Source organism: Zonotrichia leucophrys, chromosome 3, assembly GCF_028769735.1.
Source record: "Zonotrichia leucophrys gambelii isolate GWCS_2022_RI chromosome 3, RI_Zleu_2.0, whole genome shotgun sequence".
Classification (NCBI taxonomy): Eukaryota; Metazoa; Chordata; class Aves; order Passeriformes; family Passerellidae; genus Zonotrichia; species Zonotrichia leucophrys.
The window spans coordinates 50,655,096-50,674,514 of NC_088172.1; the positions used below are offsets into that span (position 1 = coordinate 50,655,096).

At 39.2% G+C, this 19,419-nt stretch overlaps 1 protein-coding gene across 3 annotated transcripts in view; it reads left to right on the forward strand.

The window, feature by feature from the left end:
• Nucleotides 1–19,419, forward strand: part of MTHFD1L (methylenetetrahydrofolate dehydrogenase (NADP+ dependent) 1 like) — a 144,734-nt gene that overhangs the window by 10,605 nt on the left and 114,710 nt on the right. For 2 of the 3 annotated variants that reach the window (XM_064708145.1, XM_064708146.1), the window contains 4 exons: nt 4,245–4,356; nt 9,089–9,168; nt 9,877–9,974; nt 13,824–13,997. In XM_064708145.1, the coding sequence (XP_064564215.1) occupies nt 4,245–4,356; nt 9,089–9,168; nt 9,877–9,974; nt 13,824–13,997 (464 nt within the window). Of the gene's footprint in view, nt 1–4,244; nt 4,357–9,088; nt 9,169–9,876; nt 9,975–13,823; nt 13,998–19,419 lie in introns of those variants that run through there. The other variant, XM_064708150.1, reaches the window with a different exon arrangement.

The following is a 19,419-nucleotide window of genomic DNA, read 5'->3' on the forward strand; positions in this document are numbered from 1 at the left end:
CCTAGTGACATACTTTTAGGGACATGTCCCCTGTAATTTTAAAATGGGACTCCCCAAAAGTCAGTTCCATATTACATGTGAAGAATAGGAGCTGATGTCTCTGATCCTTTTTAATGTCAGAATTATGCTTTCTAGTTTGAAAGGAAGTTGTCAAGTAGATTCATATTGAAAAAAAATGGATTATTTTCTTGCTAAAACATGGGTAATACTTAGTACCTGTAAGAAAACAGAATTTTGTTTCAGTTACCTAAATTGAGTCAGTCATTACTTCAGCACGTCATCTTTAATGTTGTCCGTGTGTGAACCACATGGTGTCTGTTTTAAGAGAGCTGCTATCATACAATTTTGTTGTAAAAGAAGTGAGCATTGGTCTGTCTAGGTATAATTAGGAATAGAAAAGTTGTTTGCAAAAGTGAGGTTAAGAACTATGAGAGTGGTTCAGTGGTTCAGCGGAGTGCTGAATGGGAGTTGCCTTTTCAGCTTCTTTTGCCCACAGTGTGCATTTACTTAGAGCCAACACGTGAGCTTCAAACTCTTAGACATTTCTGAGCTATTTGCTCTCCTAGTTTTCCTTTCTTGCTAAGGCTCTTGTTATGGGCAGAAGAACACATTTTGTATTGTAAGCATGAAGGAACAGGAGACCAGGCACATGGATCCTGTAAGAGGTGAGGAGAGGGAAGCTCCATGAGTGTTTCTAATGATGATGATGTAGACAAAGTATTTCCACTTCAACATCTTATGCACATCATCTCTGTTCCTTGCAATTTTGAAGTGTATCCCAGTGTATCCCCTGTCTGTAAGCTAGAGGAGCAGTTGCTAAAGTGTGGATCATAGTAGCAGGCTGGAGCCCACAGCAAAGGTGTGGGCTTGATTTTCAAGTGCACTGTGTAGAGCAAGTGCATTCAGGGTGATGTGGCAGGGAAAGCTGGAAGAAACCATGTAATTAGTACATGCCTTGGTGGGAAAAGTACCTGAAACTAGTCACCAACTGAAAAAAATTTCAAGATTTCAGAAAGTAGTTAGAATTGCTGTGGTTAAAGTGTAACCTGATCTGTAAACTAATGTGCAACAAGAGTTTTTTCAGGAAGAGAGTTGTGAAAAAACTTTAAATCAGATTTCTATTCCTCATCACATCTCTTTAATTTTATATGGCCTAGCTTCATACCCAGGACTCTGAGGGTCTACATTTCAATTTTTAATTTTAATTTTTATTCTGTTTGATCATGCATTTAAAAATGGCTTTTGTAGCAGTCCATTTTAACTATGGGAAAATGAAAATTTTATGCAGTCTTCACAGCAAAATGGAGTTTCAGTGATCTGTAATATACAGCTACTTTGTGCCATTATCATTTAATACTTGGCTGGAAAGTCTGTATTGTTGTTTTAACATTTGGTGTTCTGTCTTGGGAATGGGTGGTGCTTCTTAATCTGCTTCAACTTAAACCTTGGTGGAGGGGATCATATTTTGTTATGAGGTAAGGTTGCAGATTATTTATTGGCACAGCTCTTCCCAACTGAAAAAATATTTACCGGTGAGAAGGCAGGATACTGCTGGACTCTTGGCTTTGTCTCCAGCCAGTTGCCTAGTGCATTAGGGAGGGTTTGGCCTGCTGCTTGTCATTCCTTCCTCTGGCCAGCCTGATGGGATGGAGCCTGGCTGTGCAGGAAGCGTGAGGCAGGCAGCCACATGCTCTCCCTCGTGGGTATCTCCTTGACCTCCTGGCTGTGGCTGCCTATAACATCTGGTTCCTGTCAGATGTGTCCTCTGTGTCCTCTGCGCAGGGACTGGGGTGCATTTGCCAAGGGAGGCTAACTGTGATTATTTCATTGGACTTTTCCATCTCTCACGTCCGTGATCGGTTTCTGATGTAGGAGTTGACCCTGAACACGCGTGCCAAGGCTTGCTTCTTGCTTTAGTGACTAAACAGGCAGTCAAAAGGGTGGGTTATGGCAAGAGAGAAAAATCTAAAAGCAAAGGAGGCATGGGCACAACTTCTTGCAAGTGAAACTAAAATTTCCTGATGGAGATCACATAAATCTCTTCCAAGGATACCCAAAATTCTGTACACAAGTATTTTGCTTTCAGTGGACTTGCTCTCCCAGTTTCTGGATATGCATTTAAAAAATACTCACAGGGGAAAAAATCTCAAAAATGTTTGTGATGTATATACTTTATTGACTCTGCAGGAACTTTTTCAATAGTTGCACATAAAATATTGTTTTCTTTGTGAAATAAGGGAAAGGAAATCACACTGGGGAAGGCTCTGAGAATTCAGTGTGTCTTGAACCTGTGTCACAAATCTTTGCTGCCATGTGATACAACTTTTTTTCATGGAGGAGGTGGGGCAGGGTAATGAGATGAAAGGTCCAGCTGGTTTTCTGCTAAAATTTATGGGTATGTGTGATGTTAGCTATCCGAACCACCATTAATGTTGGCTACAAAAATAATTGTGTTCAGCTGTTAAGAACATTTTTCAACATTAGGGTCGGTAGTCATAGAGATGAATATTTGGTTCCATCAGTTGTTTTCTGACATTACAGTTACTTTGAATCAATTCTGTCATAAGCATGTTGGCTGAACATTCATCAGAATTATTACTTGTTGCATACAGCTCTCAACTTGTTCATCAACTCAGGATGCTAAGCGCTGTGCAAAGCTCTTAGTCCTTGTCCCAGAGGCTTTGCATGGAAAGGCATCTTGACTTACAGTATATGATTTATAACTGCTAGAATATGAATTATTTTTTCCTTGCAAAAAAAAAAGGCTGTGATCATGCAACTGAGAAAAATCACTGTTTTTCTCTGTGTTGATGTTGATTGTTACAGCAGAGATTTCCTTTATTTGCAGGGCAAAGTGTGCCTTCAGTGTGGTAACCTTGGTACATGAGGCATTGCAGCATCTTTTTATCCAGATTTCCTTGCAGATTTCCCAGTATCATTTGACCTGACACTGGACAAGCATTATGACTTAAGTGCCGCTCTAGGAGTGGCCTGTAAGCTGATATTTGCATTAGACTCAGGAGTGTGACCAATTTGAACAAGGCTGAATGGCTGTGCACAGGCAATCACAGGAGTGTTGCTGGACCTGTGACTGAAGCCTGAATCCGCTCATTGCATTAGTCATTTGTCAAGCAAGTAAATCTTCTCCCACATTTCTGGCTTTGTTTCCACATGGAGATCTCAAAGGAGGGTTAGGCCATCCTTGGGTCCTCTGAGGGGAAGATGGAGTTTTTTTAGTTTTCTGCCTTTTCCGCTGCAGTTACATTCTTCTCCCCTCCTGGATGCTCAGCTGTGCCAAAAACCTGCTATCCTGACTAGATTTGTAGCTGTTCTTTCTTGGCAAGAGTGTTGGGCAGGGCTGTGTCAGAGCACTTTTGGCCAAAAAAGAAGCTGGAACTCTTGTCAGTCACAAATCAATTCACAGAGTGGCTCACTGGGTTTATGACACTTGGAATTAATTTGCATTTATCCAAAATATTACCGAAGCTGCTGTATTTCTGAAATAATTTTTGCAGTCAGGCTTGAGGCAATGCTATGTCTGTGTTTTACTTTTTTAGTGTATCTTAATACATCTGCCTCTGGTACTGTCCATTATCTCATGGTGATTCTGGTAAAGGACTGTTTCAGAGGAAGTGGGGAAAGAAAGGCACTTGGGTCTTTGATTATAAGAATTTTTGTGGTAACCATTTTTGCTCCAACATCTGCCAAGATGAGCTAAATCAGGAGCAGTGATTAGCAGACATGAGCTGAGAAGGAAAGAAGTGCTTTAATTGGTATTCAAAGGCACTGATCTTCGCAGAAGGGGCCATCCTGCATTCCTGACAGCTGGCCTGATTTTCTACTGTCAGACAATCTGACTGTACTCTTTATAAGTGCCTATTTACTGTCTTTCAACCCTTCTTTTTCTTAAGTTACTCAAAGTTATTTTGGACTTTAGGACAATGGTAGAACTTTTTGTTTGGAAGGATATAATTCCCATTAAATATTGTTAGTTTGACCTCATTCACCTGATCTCACATTTTGTTTACCTAACTTAATTTTAAATGCTATTAAGTTTTGTTTCAGGTAAGAATCAAACTATCAGTTTGGATAGTTTGGATCAGTTTTTGTTCTTGTTGTCTGTAAAAGCTTTGCTCAAAAGGCAATTGCTGTGTAAGTGTGAACATTTTAAGATGCCCGTCCAAGTGTGTGTTTCTAAGATGAAGTGCTTGTTTTGTTTCTGGGGTGCTTTGGGCCGTGCCCAGCTCCGTCACGCAGACGCGGTGGTGTTCGGCAGCACGAAACCCCACGGAGTTCCTGTGAGCTGCACAAAGCCTGGGGCCACCATCATCAACTGTGCTCGTGGTCCTCTGCCAGGTAAGGGGAGATAAAAGGTAACAGTTCTTGCCAGTGGTGTGCAGTGAGCCTTTGGGATGTGTGTGGCGTCTTGGTGACAACGCAGTGTGGTTAAAAGCCGCATCTCTGGGAGGGCCTTTAAAGGAGTGTGCACAGGGCATGTGCACACCTTTCTCTGGTGTATAAATAAGGAAAATATGTTAGGTGGGAGAAGAAAGGTTGGAACAGATTCTTCATAGCAGGATGGTTAGATAAGTGATGACCCAATGGATTCAGGGAGTTCAGAGTCAAAAGTCATCATCTGATGACTTTTTTGGGTCATCAGATGAGCTGTTACAGAGTTTTGCAGTGTCTTACCCTGTGACTTCTGTGGACTCACCTGTAATATGAGAAAAGGAGAAGAACAGAAGAAAAATCAACTGCAAAGTGCTGTGAAGCTGCAGAGAGTGGTGCAGGAGGGAGTACAGAAATCATGTGTAGTTAAGAAGAGGCAGAATGTCTCCTGCAGTAATTTTTCCAACAAAAAAGGGTTTGGATTCATGTCCTTCCTTTTCCCCTAACTTGTTGTGGAGTGTGTATGTGTTCAGTAATTTCTCAGTTGAAAAAATGTTACAGAATTTTCTTGGGAATAAAATTAAGATATCTTCCCAGAAGTTACTCTGCTGCTAGAATAATGTGTAATAATTATAACAATATATTAATTTTATTATTTATATATATTAATAATAATAAACATGTAATTTTACGTCTCTCTTAAAATTCTATGAAGATCTCTAGATATTTTCTAGATTCTTGGTGTATATGAATTTGACTGCTCAGCATCCCAATGAGATTATGCTGCAAATGAATAGGAAAATGAGGAAGCACATGGGTAGCATGACTGATTAATCTGGGGTTTTTTTAAATCTTATCACAAGTGCACTAGATTGACATCTATCGACCAAAAGTGTGGAAATGAGCATAAAGCTGAGAAAACTTAATTGCATGGATTTTAAACTAAGGATATTCCCTAATGAAGCAGATATTCCATGCAGAGCTAATGCAAGATCAGGCTCATAAAAGAGCAGCTGCTGTTCCTATGCCAAGCATGGCCTTAGCAATAGATTTTTTTCCTTGTCTTTCATGATATACCCTTGACTTGAACAGACACTGCAGGTGTGGAGATCTGGGTTATTATTCACTTGATTTTCTGAAGGCATTTGGACATTCACTGTCTGCCTCCCAAAGCAGATCTCTGATCCTGCTGAGGATATCAAGGGTGGGTACCAAGCCTTTTCCCTTCCTGATACTGCACAAGTTGTCCAAAAAGAATCCATGTTTTCTTTTTCCTGGACTAGTGACAAAGAGAGTCCTTGCATCTCTAATGCTCATTTGTTTCCCCTAGGGGTTTTTGGATATAATTGTTAAGTATCTGTAGGGCAGAGCTTGGCACACAGGTCTCTTGAGCAGGTACCCAGCCTACTAGCATGAGACAGCTTTACATGAAGGAGGAATGGGGGAGAGAGGGAAAGGAATAGAGAAGAGAGGGAGTGGTGGTACAGCAGGCATACCTAAAAATAAATAAATAAAAAGGAATCTCCCCTCATTTTAATCCTGAAGGCAGAAACCTCTTATGTGACAGACCTGGGGTGGTTTTGACAGGGTGGGATGAGCCAGTCCATGCAGCCTGAGTGGGCACCAGGAGTGACTGCACTGTCCCAGCACTGTGTGCTGCCTGGTGCAAGCCCCACTTTCAGACTCCTAATTCTCTGCATTGAGAATTGAGTCTGAGCCTTCACAGGCCTGAAAGTTACACAGTGTAACTGCATGCTACATCTTAAGACTTAAATATCTTCATGCCTTAGTTGCTCTAAAGAACTGTAGATAATACTAGTGTTTCCCTTCTCTGAAAGAGTGTTAGAAGAACTGCATTACACACCACAGTAACATTATTTCTAATGCAGGAAATGTAAGATTTGCCATAAGCATATACATCTCTTTGCATTTTTCAAGTTGTAGCACTCTGTTGAGTACTGCATTTTTTTTTTGAAAGACAGCATGAGATTTTTATCAAGATAATTTAGGTAGAACTCATGTATCAAATGTCTATCTTTTGGTAATGCTTTTGAGGTTGTCAGAACTTTGGGGTAACTCCAAAATTACAGCAGAAATGCATTTTACCAGCTATAAAAATGTTGGTCTCAAGGCTTAGTAGAGAGGAACATGAAACACAGGTGTCTGACAGGAAGAATGCACTTACTTTAGATGCAAGATGTTTGTGGAAAGCCCATGGTGGAGTAGTTGTGACCTTGGAGAAACAACTGAGTCTTATAACTGTCTCTTGACTTCCATGGAATCTGGCTGAGGTGCTTGGAAGTTGTTCTGGATTTTTTCTTGCTTTAGAAATGTCCGACTTAACATCTGTGGGGTCACAGGAGCTAAATGAAGCTTGAAAGCAATAATGGCCATGAAGTAACATTTGTTCTTGGTAGATGGTGGCTAGATTTCCAACTTGTGTGGGTGTGCATGTTGTCTAACACACTTGCATGTTTTAAAAGCACTCAGAATTTGCAAGGATGTAGCTGAACTGGGGAAGTGTAATGTTGTAAATCAGGAGAGTAGAGATAAAAGTGTTCACTCCAAAGTGACAATTCTTTTTCAAGTATTTTTTTGACCAAAGGTTTTTAAATTATCACAATTTTAAAACATTCTGCAATTTTCTAGCAGTGCAACATCTGCTTCTGTTGCACTGACAGTCTTGGAATCAGGTGAGTGCTGGTAGAGTCTTGCAGGAATATACTTTATATGTGAATGTATGAAAATGAAAGTAACTTTCTGAGCAAAATTTAAGGATCCCAGAATTATTTGAGATTATTTGAGATGTCCAACTCCTTTGGGGTCACTTGAAAGCTGAAGCCCACATGGTTTAAGTATGTTAGTGGGAAATTCAACCATTTCCCCATCTCTATTCTGAGCTGCCTGAGCAGACAGGTAGCACCTGGCAGCAGCTCTCACTCACCTGCACAGTAGGGTATGAGTCAGAGGAGGGAGCACAATATCTAAAGTTCAGCTGATCTGACCGTAGTCTGAAGCAGAGAGTGCTATTGCAGCTTCCATGTGGAAAATTTATCCTAGGAGAGCTGTTGCAATCCTGTGATTGTCTTGCTAACTCCATGCATGCATGACTTTCACCTCTAGCTTCCCCTTCACCCCTGTAAAAGCCTGGTTAGTCATTTGTGGGGTGACTGTGTAGCATAGGCAGTCTGAGAGAAATAGTTTCTTGAAGGGAATTGTCTAATTCTAATATGTATTTACACACATGCTAGCTCTGCCCTGATAAAAATAGTTGAATTAAGCCAAATAACATAAAAAGTCAAAATGGTTCTGTAAAGCACAGCTGTCTGAAAGGGGATTTTAAACTTCATTCTTCCTACTTCATTTGTCTGTTTGGCAGCTCTCCCAGCCTGGTCTCAAAGCAACAAGAGTCAGCTTATGACTGTAATAGACTATTCCAGTAAAACTCCTCTGTCTAAATCTAAAGCTGAGCAACTCCAGAAGAAATTGTTGGTTTTTTGTTTGTTTGTTTGTTTGTTTTAATTGCAAATGTTAATGCAAGAAGAAGGACTTTTTAGACACTTTCTTAATTAGAGTTTAATATGAGGACTGTTGCCTTCAGCTTGGTTAGCTGTGTCACTGATGTGTGGATGCCTGCTGGCAGGAAGGTTTGAGAAAGGGTCAGGAAACACATGGAGTGAGGCTGAGGGTCTGCAGGGAGGCTCTCCTGCTCTCTCAGCAGTGGATGTGGGAGAGTGGGCTGTGGCTGCCACTCTGTCTGCAGTCTGAGTGTCCTGTGCCCTGCTGCCCTGGGACCCTTGTGGGGAGGGCTGGTTGTGCAAGGAAACGTGAGCCTTTTATGACCAGTACAGAAGGGCTGAACAGAGCAAGAGCCTGACCAGGTCAGGGCTTGCACTTCAGTTCCCCCGTGGCAGAAGGTTAAAGCTGTCAGCGTACAGTTGTTGTTTTTTATTACAATTGTATCTACGCCCTTCAGAATGTGGCCACGGCCTTGATATGCCCACAGAGACTAGGATGTGAATTTTGGAGAAATTGTGTCTAGATAAAAGTCAATGAGCAGCAACAGAAGAACAAGCCAGAAGAAGGATTACAGCAAAATGACAAAATAATATGTTTAGTTGGGGTAGCTAATGTATGATTATAATTTGATATATTGCCACTAGAAACAATCATAACTGTCTCTGAAGTTGAAGTCACTCTGATTTGTGTAGACTTTCCAGAATACCTGCTTTTAGTATCATGCTGATGAAGATAACTGTTGCTATTAAAAAAAAAAAAATTGCATCTACTATTTCTAAGTTATAATGATCCTTTATGGTATTTGTGATCATTTCATTGTTCTTGCCCATTGTAGTGTGTGTGTCAAAGAGAAGACATGAAGACATTCTTTACCATGCTCATTTAGGTGTTCTGTTTAAGAGTGCATGTAGCTTTTCAAATACAGCTGTGTGAATTTCTTTGTGTGGGTTTGTGTAATATGTTTCAGAACATACAGTTACTCTCTGATTTTCATAGTCTATTCATCCTTCTGGTTGGTTTCATTTGAAGTATTAGAGAAGCCACCTATAATTTTGTCAGTAATATTGGTAAATTTCAAGTCAACCTTCAGAAATTTTTTATTTGTATATAACTTTCAAATGCACATGCTCCCACTCACAGAAGATTTGTGATTTATAACTGCAATACTTATATTTTTCAGAGAAACACAGCTATGGTCAGCAGAACAACCCTGCTGATGAAAAGACTGTTGGTTCTCTTGCAGTAGCAATGAGAATGCAGGTTAGTGTACCTCTGTTTGTAGATTGTACCAATGTTACAGATTTGTTGCTCTTTCTATAAGTTGCAGAAATTGCTTCTACAGTTTGTATTTGTTTTACTCGTTTGACCATCTTACATGGCTTCCATTTTAATAGCAGCTCTTAGTCAGATAGAGTAATACCTGTTGTATTTAATTAGAGAAAGGTAAATTAAAAATCAGACATCTCATAATTGTGATTAATACAGTAAAGGTTGGCAGAAGCACTTGTGTCAATAGGCTAATGTCACTCACTCTGGTAAGACTGAGAAGATTAATTGTATCTGCATTTTTGCATTACAATGGATAGAGGGTCCAAAACTATGTTATTTAATTTTAGAAGCAGCATGAGTCAATCAGTGAACAATCAGTATCTTCCATTATTTTTAAGGTGTGAGACAAGAATAGTAATTCTCTGTCTTGACCAGAGTAAAATGTCCAACTGCCTAATTAGAGAATCTTCTCTGCCACTTATGTGTTAGTGGGGTTGTTTCCTTTTGAAATGTGGTCATACAATAGAAAAGTGGCTCTTACTTTGTCCTATAACCATGAAATGGAAATTTTTTTAAGTTTGGGACTTTTTGTTAGCCTTTGCCGTGGAAGTTATTTCAACATACTCTAGAGATTGTTTGAAATTGCTGTTTAGCATTTATGATGCAGCTGTTGTGTGCTGTTTTCTTGTTTAAAACCAGAACATGGTAAAAAACATGGAGCGATGGATCCAGTCCCAGCAGTACAGGAAGTGGGACCTCCACAGCTTAAAACTGCAGCCCCTCTCCCCAGTGCCCAGGTAATAAGTGCTTCTAAAGAAAACAAAAGTGAAAAATATTTTTGAAAAGAGCAAGCAAGTGTGACAACCTAAAAATGTACTGTGCCTAAATAATTTTTAATCTTATATGGATTATATGTTGTGCCATTCTCTTGTGTGCTTCATCATGACCATGGGCTTCTGTTTGATATCGATTTTTACTTTGATTTTTACATTGGAGTCAAGCTTTATTCCATGAAGTCCTAAAGCTGGAAGGTTTCATTGTCAAAGGGAGGAGAAGTCTTGTGCAGAACAGAACAGAACAACAGAAATACAAAAGGCAAGAGGTTCCTAATGGCTGAACCCTGGTGTAGGAAGGTGTTTAGTTAAGGCTCAGTGATTTCAGTGGCATTTGAGTTTGTATTTATTTTCTTCCCTCAGTAGAAGTACTTTCTTCTGCATTAGACTTTTAAATTCCTGTGTGGGTGTGAAAAGCAGGAAGCATATTTATTCTCATAGCCAGAATCTTTTCAATCAGCTCCTGTCATTCACTTCCCAAGGCCCGTGTCTGGGCCTCAGGGATTACAGGTCTGCCTTGGCATGATTGCTGACATCTCTGATATTTAAAGCAGTTGAGCTCTTCACTGTGCTAAAGTGCTTTGCTATGTGTTGGTTGTGTTGGGTGACAGAGAGAGGAACCAATGGCTTGAAAGTGAGGAAAGTGTCAACAATTTTTTGTGCTTATTGATACGCCTGCTTCTGCAGAAGCTGAAGGAACCTCGCACCAGAAGAAAGTCTGAGAGAGTTGGAACTCCATAGTCTGGAGGATAAGAGAATCTTACCAGTGTGTCTAAATACAATGTACAGTAATACAAACAGGAACAAGGCAGGCTCTTTTCAGTGGAGCCCAGGGACAGAACCATCAGCAGTGAGCACAAACTGAAATCCAGGAAGCTCCATTTGAACATCAGGAAATACTTCTTCACTGTGAGGGTGACCAAATATTGACACAGATGTGCAGGGTGGTTGTGGAGTGTCCATCCTAGGAGACATTCAGAAGCCACCTGGACATAGGCAACTAACCAGCTCTGGATGCCCCTGCATGAGCAGGGGGGTTGGACCAGATGACTTCCAGAGGTCCCTTCCAACCCCAGCCAGTCTGTGATTTTGTAATTCTGAATCCTGCTGGTGTCGTTTTGGAAAGCCATGACAAAATATTGTATTTTGATTTATTTTTCACTGTCTCTTACAACAGTTCAATGGGAATGAACACAAATGTAATTTAAACTAGAGATGCCAAAAGAATGAGTTTTCTCTTGTGACCAGGGACTCAAGGAGGCAGAAATGCTTGAGATTTTTCTGGAATTCTAGAATTCAATTTTTAGAATTGAAGCCTAAAAAACTATCCTAATGCGATTAAAAGTTAAAGTATGTGATGTCATGAGAGTGATGGTAAAAAAAATCTCACAAAAAGGTATTCCCAACCCTCTCTATGACATTGTATGTTTAGTACATCAATAATTACATAATTAATAAATAATGGGGTGTGTGTGTATATATATACACCATAATATGTAGAGTATAATAAATATTATATAATTAGTAATATGAATTGCATTTATCTGCTAACTCTATAGCTTTGTCTTTTTTCTTTTAAATGTAAAAAATCCGTTCAGATGGAAAGTATCCTGTAATAAAATGTAAGCTTTCAGTAATACACCACGTTGTGTGGAAACAGATGGAGTATTCATTGAAAGTGAGGCAAAGCTGCTTAAGCACTAAAACTAAGAACATCTGCTTTTTGATTTCTGTGAGATCTGGGTTGAAGTATTTCCAAATATATTGGAAATGGAATGGAAAATTTTTTTACAGTATGCAGTAAAAAAAAAAGTCAGGTGAGTAGATGTAGAGCCTTCCTCCGTCTTTTAAATTTTTCTGTATTTTGTAAATTATCACTTAGCATTGTCAGTAGTGGACTTCTTGCTTAACAGTTTTCATTCATGCAGAAGAACCACTTTTGCATATCTCCAGCAATACTGAATAACATAACATATTGAATAATTCTGGTATTTCCCATACAGAGAATATTTTGTCAGACTAAAAGAGTCAGCAACAAATATAGACTTCTAAAGTCCAGGTATAACCAAGTCTTTAATTTTCTGTGTCTTGGGAAAATATATTTAGGAGGAGGAAAAAAATGTAAAGTAATGTTGTCGAATTAGTCTCTATCTTTCTCCCCTTGCTAAATGCATAAATTATTTTAAGGAAAATAGTCACTCTGAAATTTTTAATTGGTTAGATCTTTAAGGGACGACACTATCACCAACTTAGCAAGAGTTTTCTGGGACTGTATTTGTTTATATATATTGGAAGCTCTGAGTGAAAACTTCAGATGGTCTTTTGCAATGTGATGTTTGTAAGCCACTCCATCTTGTGCTCTCATTTAATTTTTTTGGCTAGCTGTGTTTGAAGTCACACATAGGAAGACAAAGGTATATCCTTCTGTGAAAGAGGATACACTTAGTATGTCTTTGAAAGAAAGCAGGTTCCAGCTTAGTACTGTGATTGAGTAACTCCTTGTCCTGTAGTTCTGGATTATGCCATTGTTTGGGTGGGTGGTTTCTGGGTTTCACTTACCTGCTGCAGGGTGCAAAAGGGGGCTACTTGAGAGCTATAAATGAATAATGGAGCCAGTTTAGGATTTTCTCAAAAAATTGCAAGCCATTAAATTGGCACAGACTGATCATTTGTCGACTGGTTGCAGAATGGCTGAAGTACGCACACAGAGTTGATGTCTGGTTGTAGTTTTATGTTCACTGGTGAGTATTTAAGGTCTTGCAGAATGTTTGAAAGTTCAGGACATGAGCTTTCATGACACTGCCAGATTCTGTCTTAAAAATACTGAGATCAGCTGAAGCTACAGGAAGAAATTTAGCCTGGTTAGGCTGAAAGTAATTTTTAAAGTTGTTTTTGTGGTAGTGCGAGCAATTCAAAGCCCAGGGAGACAGCTCTTCACATCCTGTGTTCCAGCCCCTGGGCTTCCATGCTGCAGGAGCTTACAGCTTCTACACGCTTATGTGGACATAATGGGCAATGAGGTCAAGCTCACAAATGCAAATCCATGATGGAATATTAAATCCAAAACCTCAGGTTGTCCAGGTCAGGAATTGCAGTTACAAAAGTGTCCCCTGCAGCCACATTCCTTCCGGGAATCTGTGGCTTGCCTCAGCTACTGCTCACCCTTGCTGGAGGTAGTTTGTAAGCTCAGTGGATGTTTTGTCTGAGCTCTGTGCTGTAGACTCCTGCTCTGTGGCCATTCTTAGTTTAGCTGTGTTTTAGAAGTGCATGAGTTGGTCTTCAAATGCCTTGTTTCCTTTGTTTCCTTCGGTGCCCTCGTGGGGAGCAGCGATGGTGGCGCTGCCCTCGGATGAAAGGCGCTGCATGCACAAGCTTCGGGTTTAGCGAGTGTGTTTGTGTGACTGTTGGCCAAGGAATGCATGCACTTTTTAGTAAATTGTATGTGCTGAAATATGCTGTGAGGGAGGAGAACAAAAGGGAAAAACAAATCCAGAAACATCCATTCCAGTGGGACGTGCTTGAGCATCCAGCAGACACGTTTCTAGCTTGATATGAAAGCATTACGTAATATTTGGAATCTGATTAAAGGAGAGCTCTCTGTGAAACTGTAACAATTAACAAACTCTGTATGTGATTTTCAATGTTATATTAGGTGTTAGTTAATATTTAGGTTTGGTTAATAAAATGTGAGAGGGAATTTAAAAACTCATTACAATAATTCCATTGTTGGATTATTTGCTGTTGTTTTGTGCTCTGTTGTCGACCACCTAAGCTGAGAGAAATCTCCTGGCTCCTATTTGTTTTCTTTTCCAGTGATATTGAGATTTCCCGAGCACAGAGTCCAAAAGCTGTTGATGTACTTGCCAAGGAGATAGGATTGCTTACAGATGAAATTGAGATCTATGGCCAAACCAAAGCCAAAGTACGTTTGTCCCTGCTGGAAAGGTTAAGGGATCAACCAGATGGAAAATATGTTCTAGTTGCTGGGTAAGAATGCTATGTAATGTAATGTCATTAATGTCTGCTGTTTCCACTCTTATTAATATAAACATGCAACTCACATCTTTTTTATACACACTGTACAAATAAGAATCTTGAATGTTTTCATCTGAATGTTGCTCTTTTCTGACAGTGAGCAGGTTTTGAATTTCTTTGAAGTAACACAGCTTTTCTTCCAAACTCTTTTTACTGAATTAAAGTGTATTTTGTAAAAGGTAATTTGTTCTATGATTCTGTGAAATGTTGGTGAGTGGAGTTTTTCTTACTGTTTTATCAGAATTTTAAATGTTTAACTTGGATATTTAAGGCTGCTTGCATTGTGGCTGTTTATAAACAAACATTAACAGAAGCTAGATGCTAATCTGTTGATATTAACAATAAATACTTTTTTTATTGAAGAACAGATTACAAAGTTTAAAAAGCCATGTTTTTTCTCTGAAATGTAGACATGTCTCCAGACAGGCTTATCCTGCTAGCTTTTCCCACGATTATAGCAAATGCAATGCTCAGCAGGAATTGCACACTTGTCTTCTGAAGAGCTTCAGGTTTTTCTTGCATTCAGTGACACAACCTTTTCATTCACCTGGTTTACTAAGTGGAAACTTCTACTTGTGAACAAACATGTGAAGGTTTTCATTAATACTTAAATTGCAGTGTGTCTTTATATTCTGAGTTAATCTATTGGTTGCTTCCTTTTAACTAAAACCAGTCAGGTTTATAATGCAGTTTTGGCTGATGCAGAAGGAGAAGGCTGTTGTTAACTGCCTTTACCTACTGATTCCTCACCTTGGATGGTGTTTCTCGAGCTGTTTGCTTTACTGCCTTCCTGTGGGAGCAACCTGGATTTCTGGCACTGAGATGGAGCTGTTGTAGTCTGACTTGGTGTCACAAAGCTGAGACAGGCAAGATATGAGGCTTTCCTCAAAGCTATGTGATAGAAGTCCAGTGTTGAAGATATTCCTGGAGGATGCTGAAGCAGTTAAGAGAAGCAAATAATAACTTGTTGAGCTATTATTGGTTTGGGTTTTTGTGGCATTGGAGAAACAAAAACAGGTTCAGCATTTAACTGAGTTTGAAGAAAGTTGCTGCCATGTATTTTCATGCTCATGATGTCAACAGCATCAATTGGTCATCATGCTGCGGACCAATCCAGGCTTCCCCAGCAACAAACCTCTCTCAGAAGAGGAGGTTATTTGAAGATGTCTGGAGGTGCAAAGATAGCACAAGTTGCAGAGCCCCATTCGGGTGGATTTTAGCTGCGTCAGATTGCATGCACCAGTGCTTACATTTCTTCACACTTCTTTGTCTCCCATTCTCATTCAAAGAAGGTGTATCAAGCAGTTGTCACAGAAAGAAGTGCCATCTGCATGTGGAAGAAATGCAGAAGCTTTGACCATCAAGATAAAAAACTGGCAAAAAGTAGAAAATTGTATTCTCTTTTAAGTTGACATAAAATATACCAATACAGAATGGTGTTTCAGAAACAAAGGGCTGGGTTTGGTACCATGCCAAGCTGGTGATGCAATATGTTGCTATTTGTAACATCTCTGGAGTCATTGCGTCTTGTGGGATTAGTGCAAAGCCACATCTGCTGCAGAAGTGCCTGGGCAGGGTCACTACAATAGTGGGAACATTCTCTTCTGAGAGAGTTCAAAGCTTGACTTTGAAATATAGTACATATAAAATATACATATAATGTGTGTTTATATGCTCTCAGTTGCTCTCCCTTGCTGAAATGGCTGTAGCAGATGACAATGATTTTAAGAAAAGCAGGGAACTCTGTCTGATGGGGAAGTGTTCAATGCAATGAAAATCAAGTATCATAGAAGTGTGGAAACTGGGGAGTGACATATCCTCCTTTGCCTTCATTCTCTCCCTTGCCAAGGCAAGATCAACCAGAACCTGCTATTTGGATTATTGTGTTTGTTCACAGTAACCAAAGATATTTTAAAATTATTTTAGAATGATGCAGTGCAATGAAGCCTTCAGAATAAATTTTCTATGCTTCAGAGGAAATATTTAAGTTATATGTTTATACTTACAGTTCTGGTGGAAACATTTGTAATGTATGATGGGAACTTCTTGTGTGTGAAAAGAGTGTAAAGTGTGTGTGTATTCAAGAAACTGCAAAACCTCCAACCTCCATCCATGATGCAGCCAGTGACATTTGTGCCTTTAATTGCACATTCAGATTTAAATGTTTCACAATGTCTAGGAATTTATAAATATTTGCTGCAGATGCATGTCTAGTTTATTCCTGATATGCTAAAGACCAAACTTCTTGTTCTGAGCAGAAAATACAACTGAAATGTACCTTTTTATCTCTATGGAAGGTTTTGGGCCCTTTAAAAAGTTGCTAACTGCAGTCTTTTTTGTTCCTTCTAAATGCAAGCAAATATGGCTAAGTGTCTCATCCATTATCAACTTTGTATGCTGAAGTATTATAAACTTTGTATGCAGTTCAACAGATCATGACACCTGAAAATAAGGTTAAGACTTTACTTCTTCATAAATTCCATTTACCTCTATATGGAGACCATTCTTTTATAATTTTTTTTCATTCCTGCTTTTTTATTTTCTTTGTGTTTGGCTTGCTCTAGGGCTCGTGTTAAGACACTGGGGGGGCAGAGCCACAAGTTATCGTGGAGTAATTGGTTCTTGGGCATCAACTGCCTGCAAACAGGATTTTAGTGTGCTAAATAATACATCACAGGATCTGTTAACTCAAACTGCCTCCACTCATTGCCAGCTGAGAGCATGCAAATGAATGCAGCTTGTGCTTGACCTAGAAGCTAAGTTTAGTGTTCAGGGTAACCTAATCATGTATTCAAGCATGTACATGGCATATTCACAAACACAATATGAAATTACAGCTGCAGTTTGTTAGAATCTATGTCTGTGTGTGTGTATGTTTCAGTATCTTGTTTCTAAATGCTCCAGTGTTGTGACTTTTAGCAGATAATTCTGCACACTTGTTCACTTCAAAAATGCAAGATGAGGAAGAATAAACAGTGGGAAAATGATGAAATACAATTCTGCTTTTAACAAGAAGTGTGTTGGATTTTGAATGCTGGAAAATTTAAAATCAGTACTTTTCTCCTAACAGTAATAGATTGTTCTGTGATGAACCACCTTTTCAGTAAGGTAAAAATGGAGGGAAAAAAATCTGTTTCTTTTTACTGTGTCCCTTGGGCTGCAAGGTGCTTAAAAGTAGTAAGTAAGTAAAAAGGAAAATAAAAATTAGAGGAAAGATACAGGGAAGGATAAGAGGGGAAAATACCCCTGTGTAGATGCCCTGAATTGTCTTACAGTCCAAGGTAAAGTCATAGTTGAGACAGTTGTCATGTATTGGTCATGTCATTACTCAGCTCCTGATTGGGATTGTCGTGTATGAGTCTGTAGTGGATTATGAGAGTTTGTAGTGGAGGATTCCTCAGTCTCTTCCTGTCTTTGTTCAGTCATTTTAGCTTCATAGTGACCTCTGTGCTTTTGTATTTGGAAGCTCCAGTCCCAACCCAAGGATGCCACTGCAACATTGCCATAGCCTCATCTCGATGAGGTGACAGCAGTTGCAACACTTCTGTGCTCAGAAATACATCTTTGACAATTGTAATCTAGGATGGCAGACGTACATAGGTGGGAACTCAGTTGCCCATGGCCTCCATAGCCTGGCTTTGCAGGTTTCCATGTGGATCACACAAATTATGAACTCGTTAAAATCTTTGAACCTGCTGATACTTATGAGTTGAACATAGAAAATTTGAAAGAGAATTGTCACATATGCAGTGAAGTTCTTGCTGGAGTCACAGTGGCTGGTGTAGCTGTGAGGAGGTTACAGCTGGTGCAGTGTATGTCTCCCTGTTTGTTTATTTTCTCTTTGGGAGACCTCGTGTAGCTTTCCCACAGAAACAGCTCTGCTGTAAGCTAATGTGATGTATAACAAACAAACAAAAAGTCTGCATATTCTTATCTTTGTTTTGATATACATAAAGAGAGAAGGCTTTCCAATGTTATGGAAAACTTACTTTGCCAGGGAGCTGATGACTGCTTGGTAGGTGGCAAAGTTTAAGGCGGAAAATTATTGTGGGGTTTCTGTGTTTTGATTGAAAACATACTAAAGAAATTTGAAGAATAATGCAAATGGCTGTTAAAGTCTCTTGAAGTTCATTAAAATTTATTGCGTTTTAAAGCAGGTTTTTCCTTAATTTGCATAAGGTTAAAGCACAGCATTGCACAATTGAGCCAAAGTTAGCCATTGGCAGTTGTAATTTTATACCCATGTGAGCAAGTGACCTAAGGTGCAAGAGTGTAGGCTCAGTAGTGTAGCCAGCAAAAACAGCTCAATGTCCACAAAACAGATTAGGTGGATTATTTCATTTATAAACCCCAATGAAAGTAGAGCAGGTACAAAAGGGAAGATATTTAAAATAAACTTTCAAAAGAAAATTATTGGAATAGAATTTTCTTTAAATTTTAGCTGGTTCTTTTTTCTTCTTCTTTTAACTAATGTTTAAAGCTGAGATTTTGGTAACTGTTGAAACTAATAAATAACTGTTTAGCTCTTGCTAAACAGTTTCCTGCCAGTTTAATGAAAGACCAGTGGTGTGTTTCTCTTTTTGCTTTCTGGAAAAAGGTCTGTCTCATAGAAAGCTCTCAGTGCTTTCTGGTTCATATTACAGTGTCATGTTAGAGTAGGCCAGTCCAGTTACCAGAGCATTTTAGTAACGTGACACTTGACTGACTGTGTGCTGTTTTCTTCTGTGACAAGGAGATATTATTCTTTATGCTACCAACGTGCATTCTGGTTATGCATTTGTCAATTGCAGTTTCATTTCCTTTGCTGGATGAAGGCTGCATCTTTGATTTTACTGTTTTCATAAGAGTTGTGAAGAGTCCCTGTGTTGCTGTGCACGCCAGATCAGCCACCTGCCACATTTTGAGCTGGAACCAAGTAAATAACTAGGGATGGTGTCTCTGAATTCTCTTGAGTGCGAACTTCATATGACTGATGCTCAAAATTAGAGGTAGCCACCAACAGGATGCCCTGCAAATGTAATTTTTTCTGTTAGTAGTGCAGCCATTGTGTGCACAGAGTTTTTGGAAAGTTCTTTACTGGCAACTTCCAGTAAACAATTACAGGTGTCTCTTTCATAGTAGAATACTTTTCTTTTGAGTGTTTCATTACTGTTTTTTCTGGTTTTTTGGGGGGTTTTTTGTTATTATTTTTAAATAATTGTTTCATGAGTTGTTACCTTGTTAAGTCTTTTAACACAGTAATGCCTCAGGATTACTTTTATATTCCTTAAATATGGTTCTAATGCACAGGAATAAGAGGATCAAGTAAAAGAGATTAGGACAATAGACAAAAGTGAATGAGATAGTAGAGGAGAGCAAGGGATAAGGAGAAACC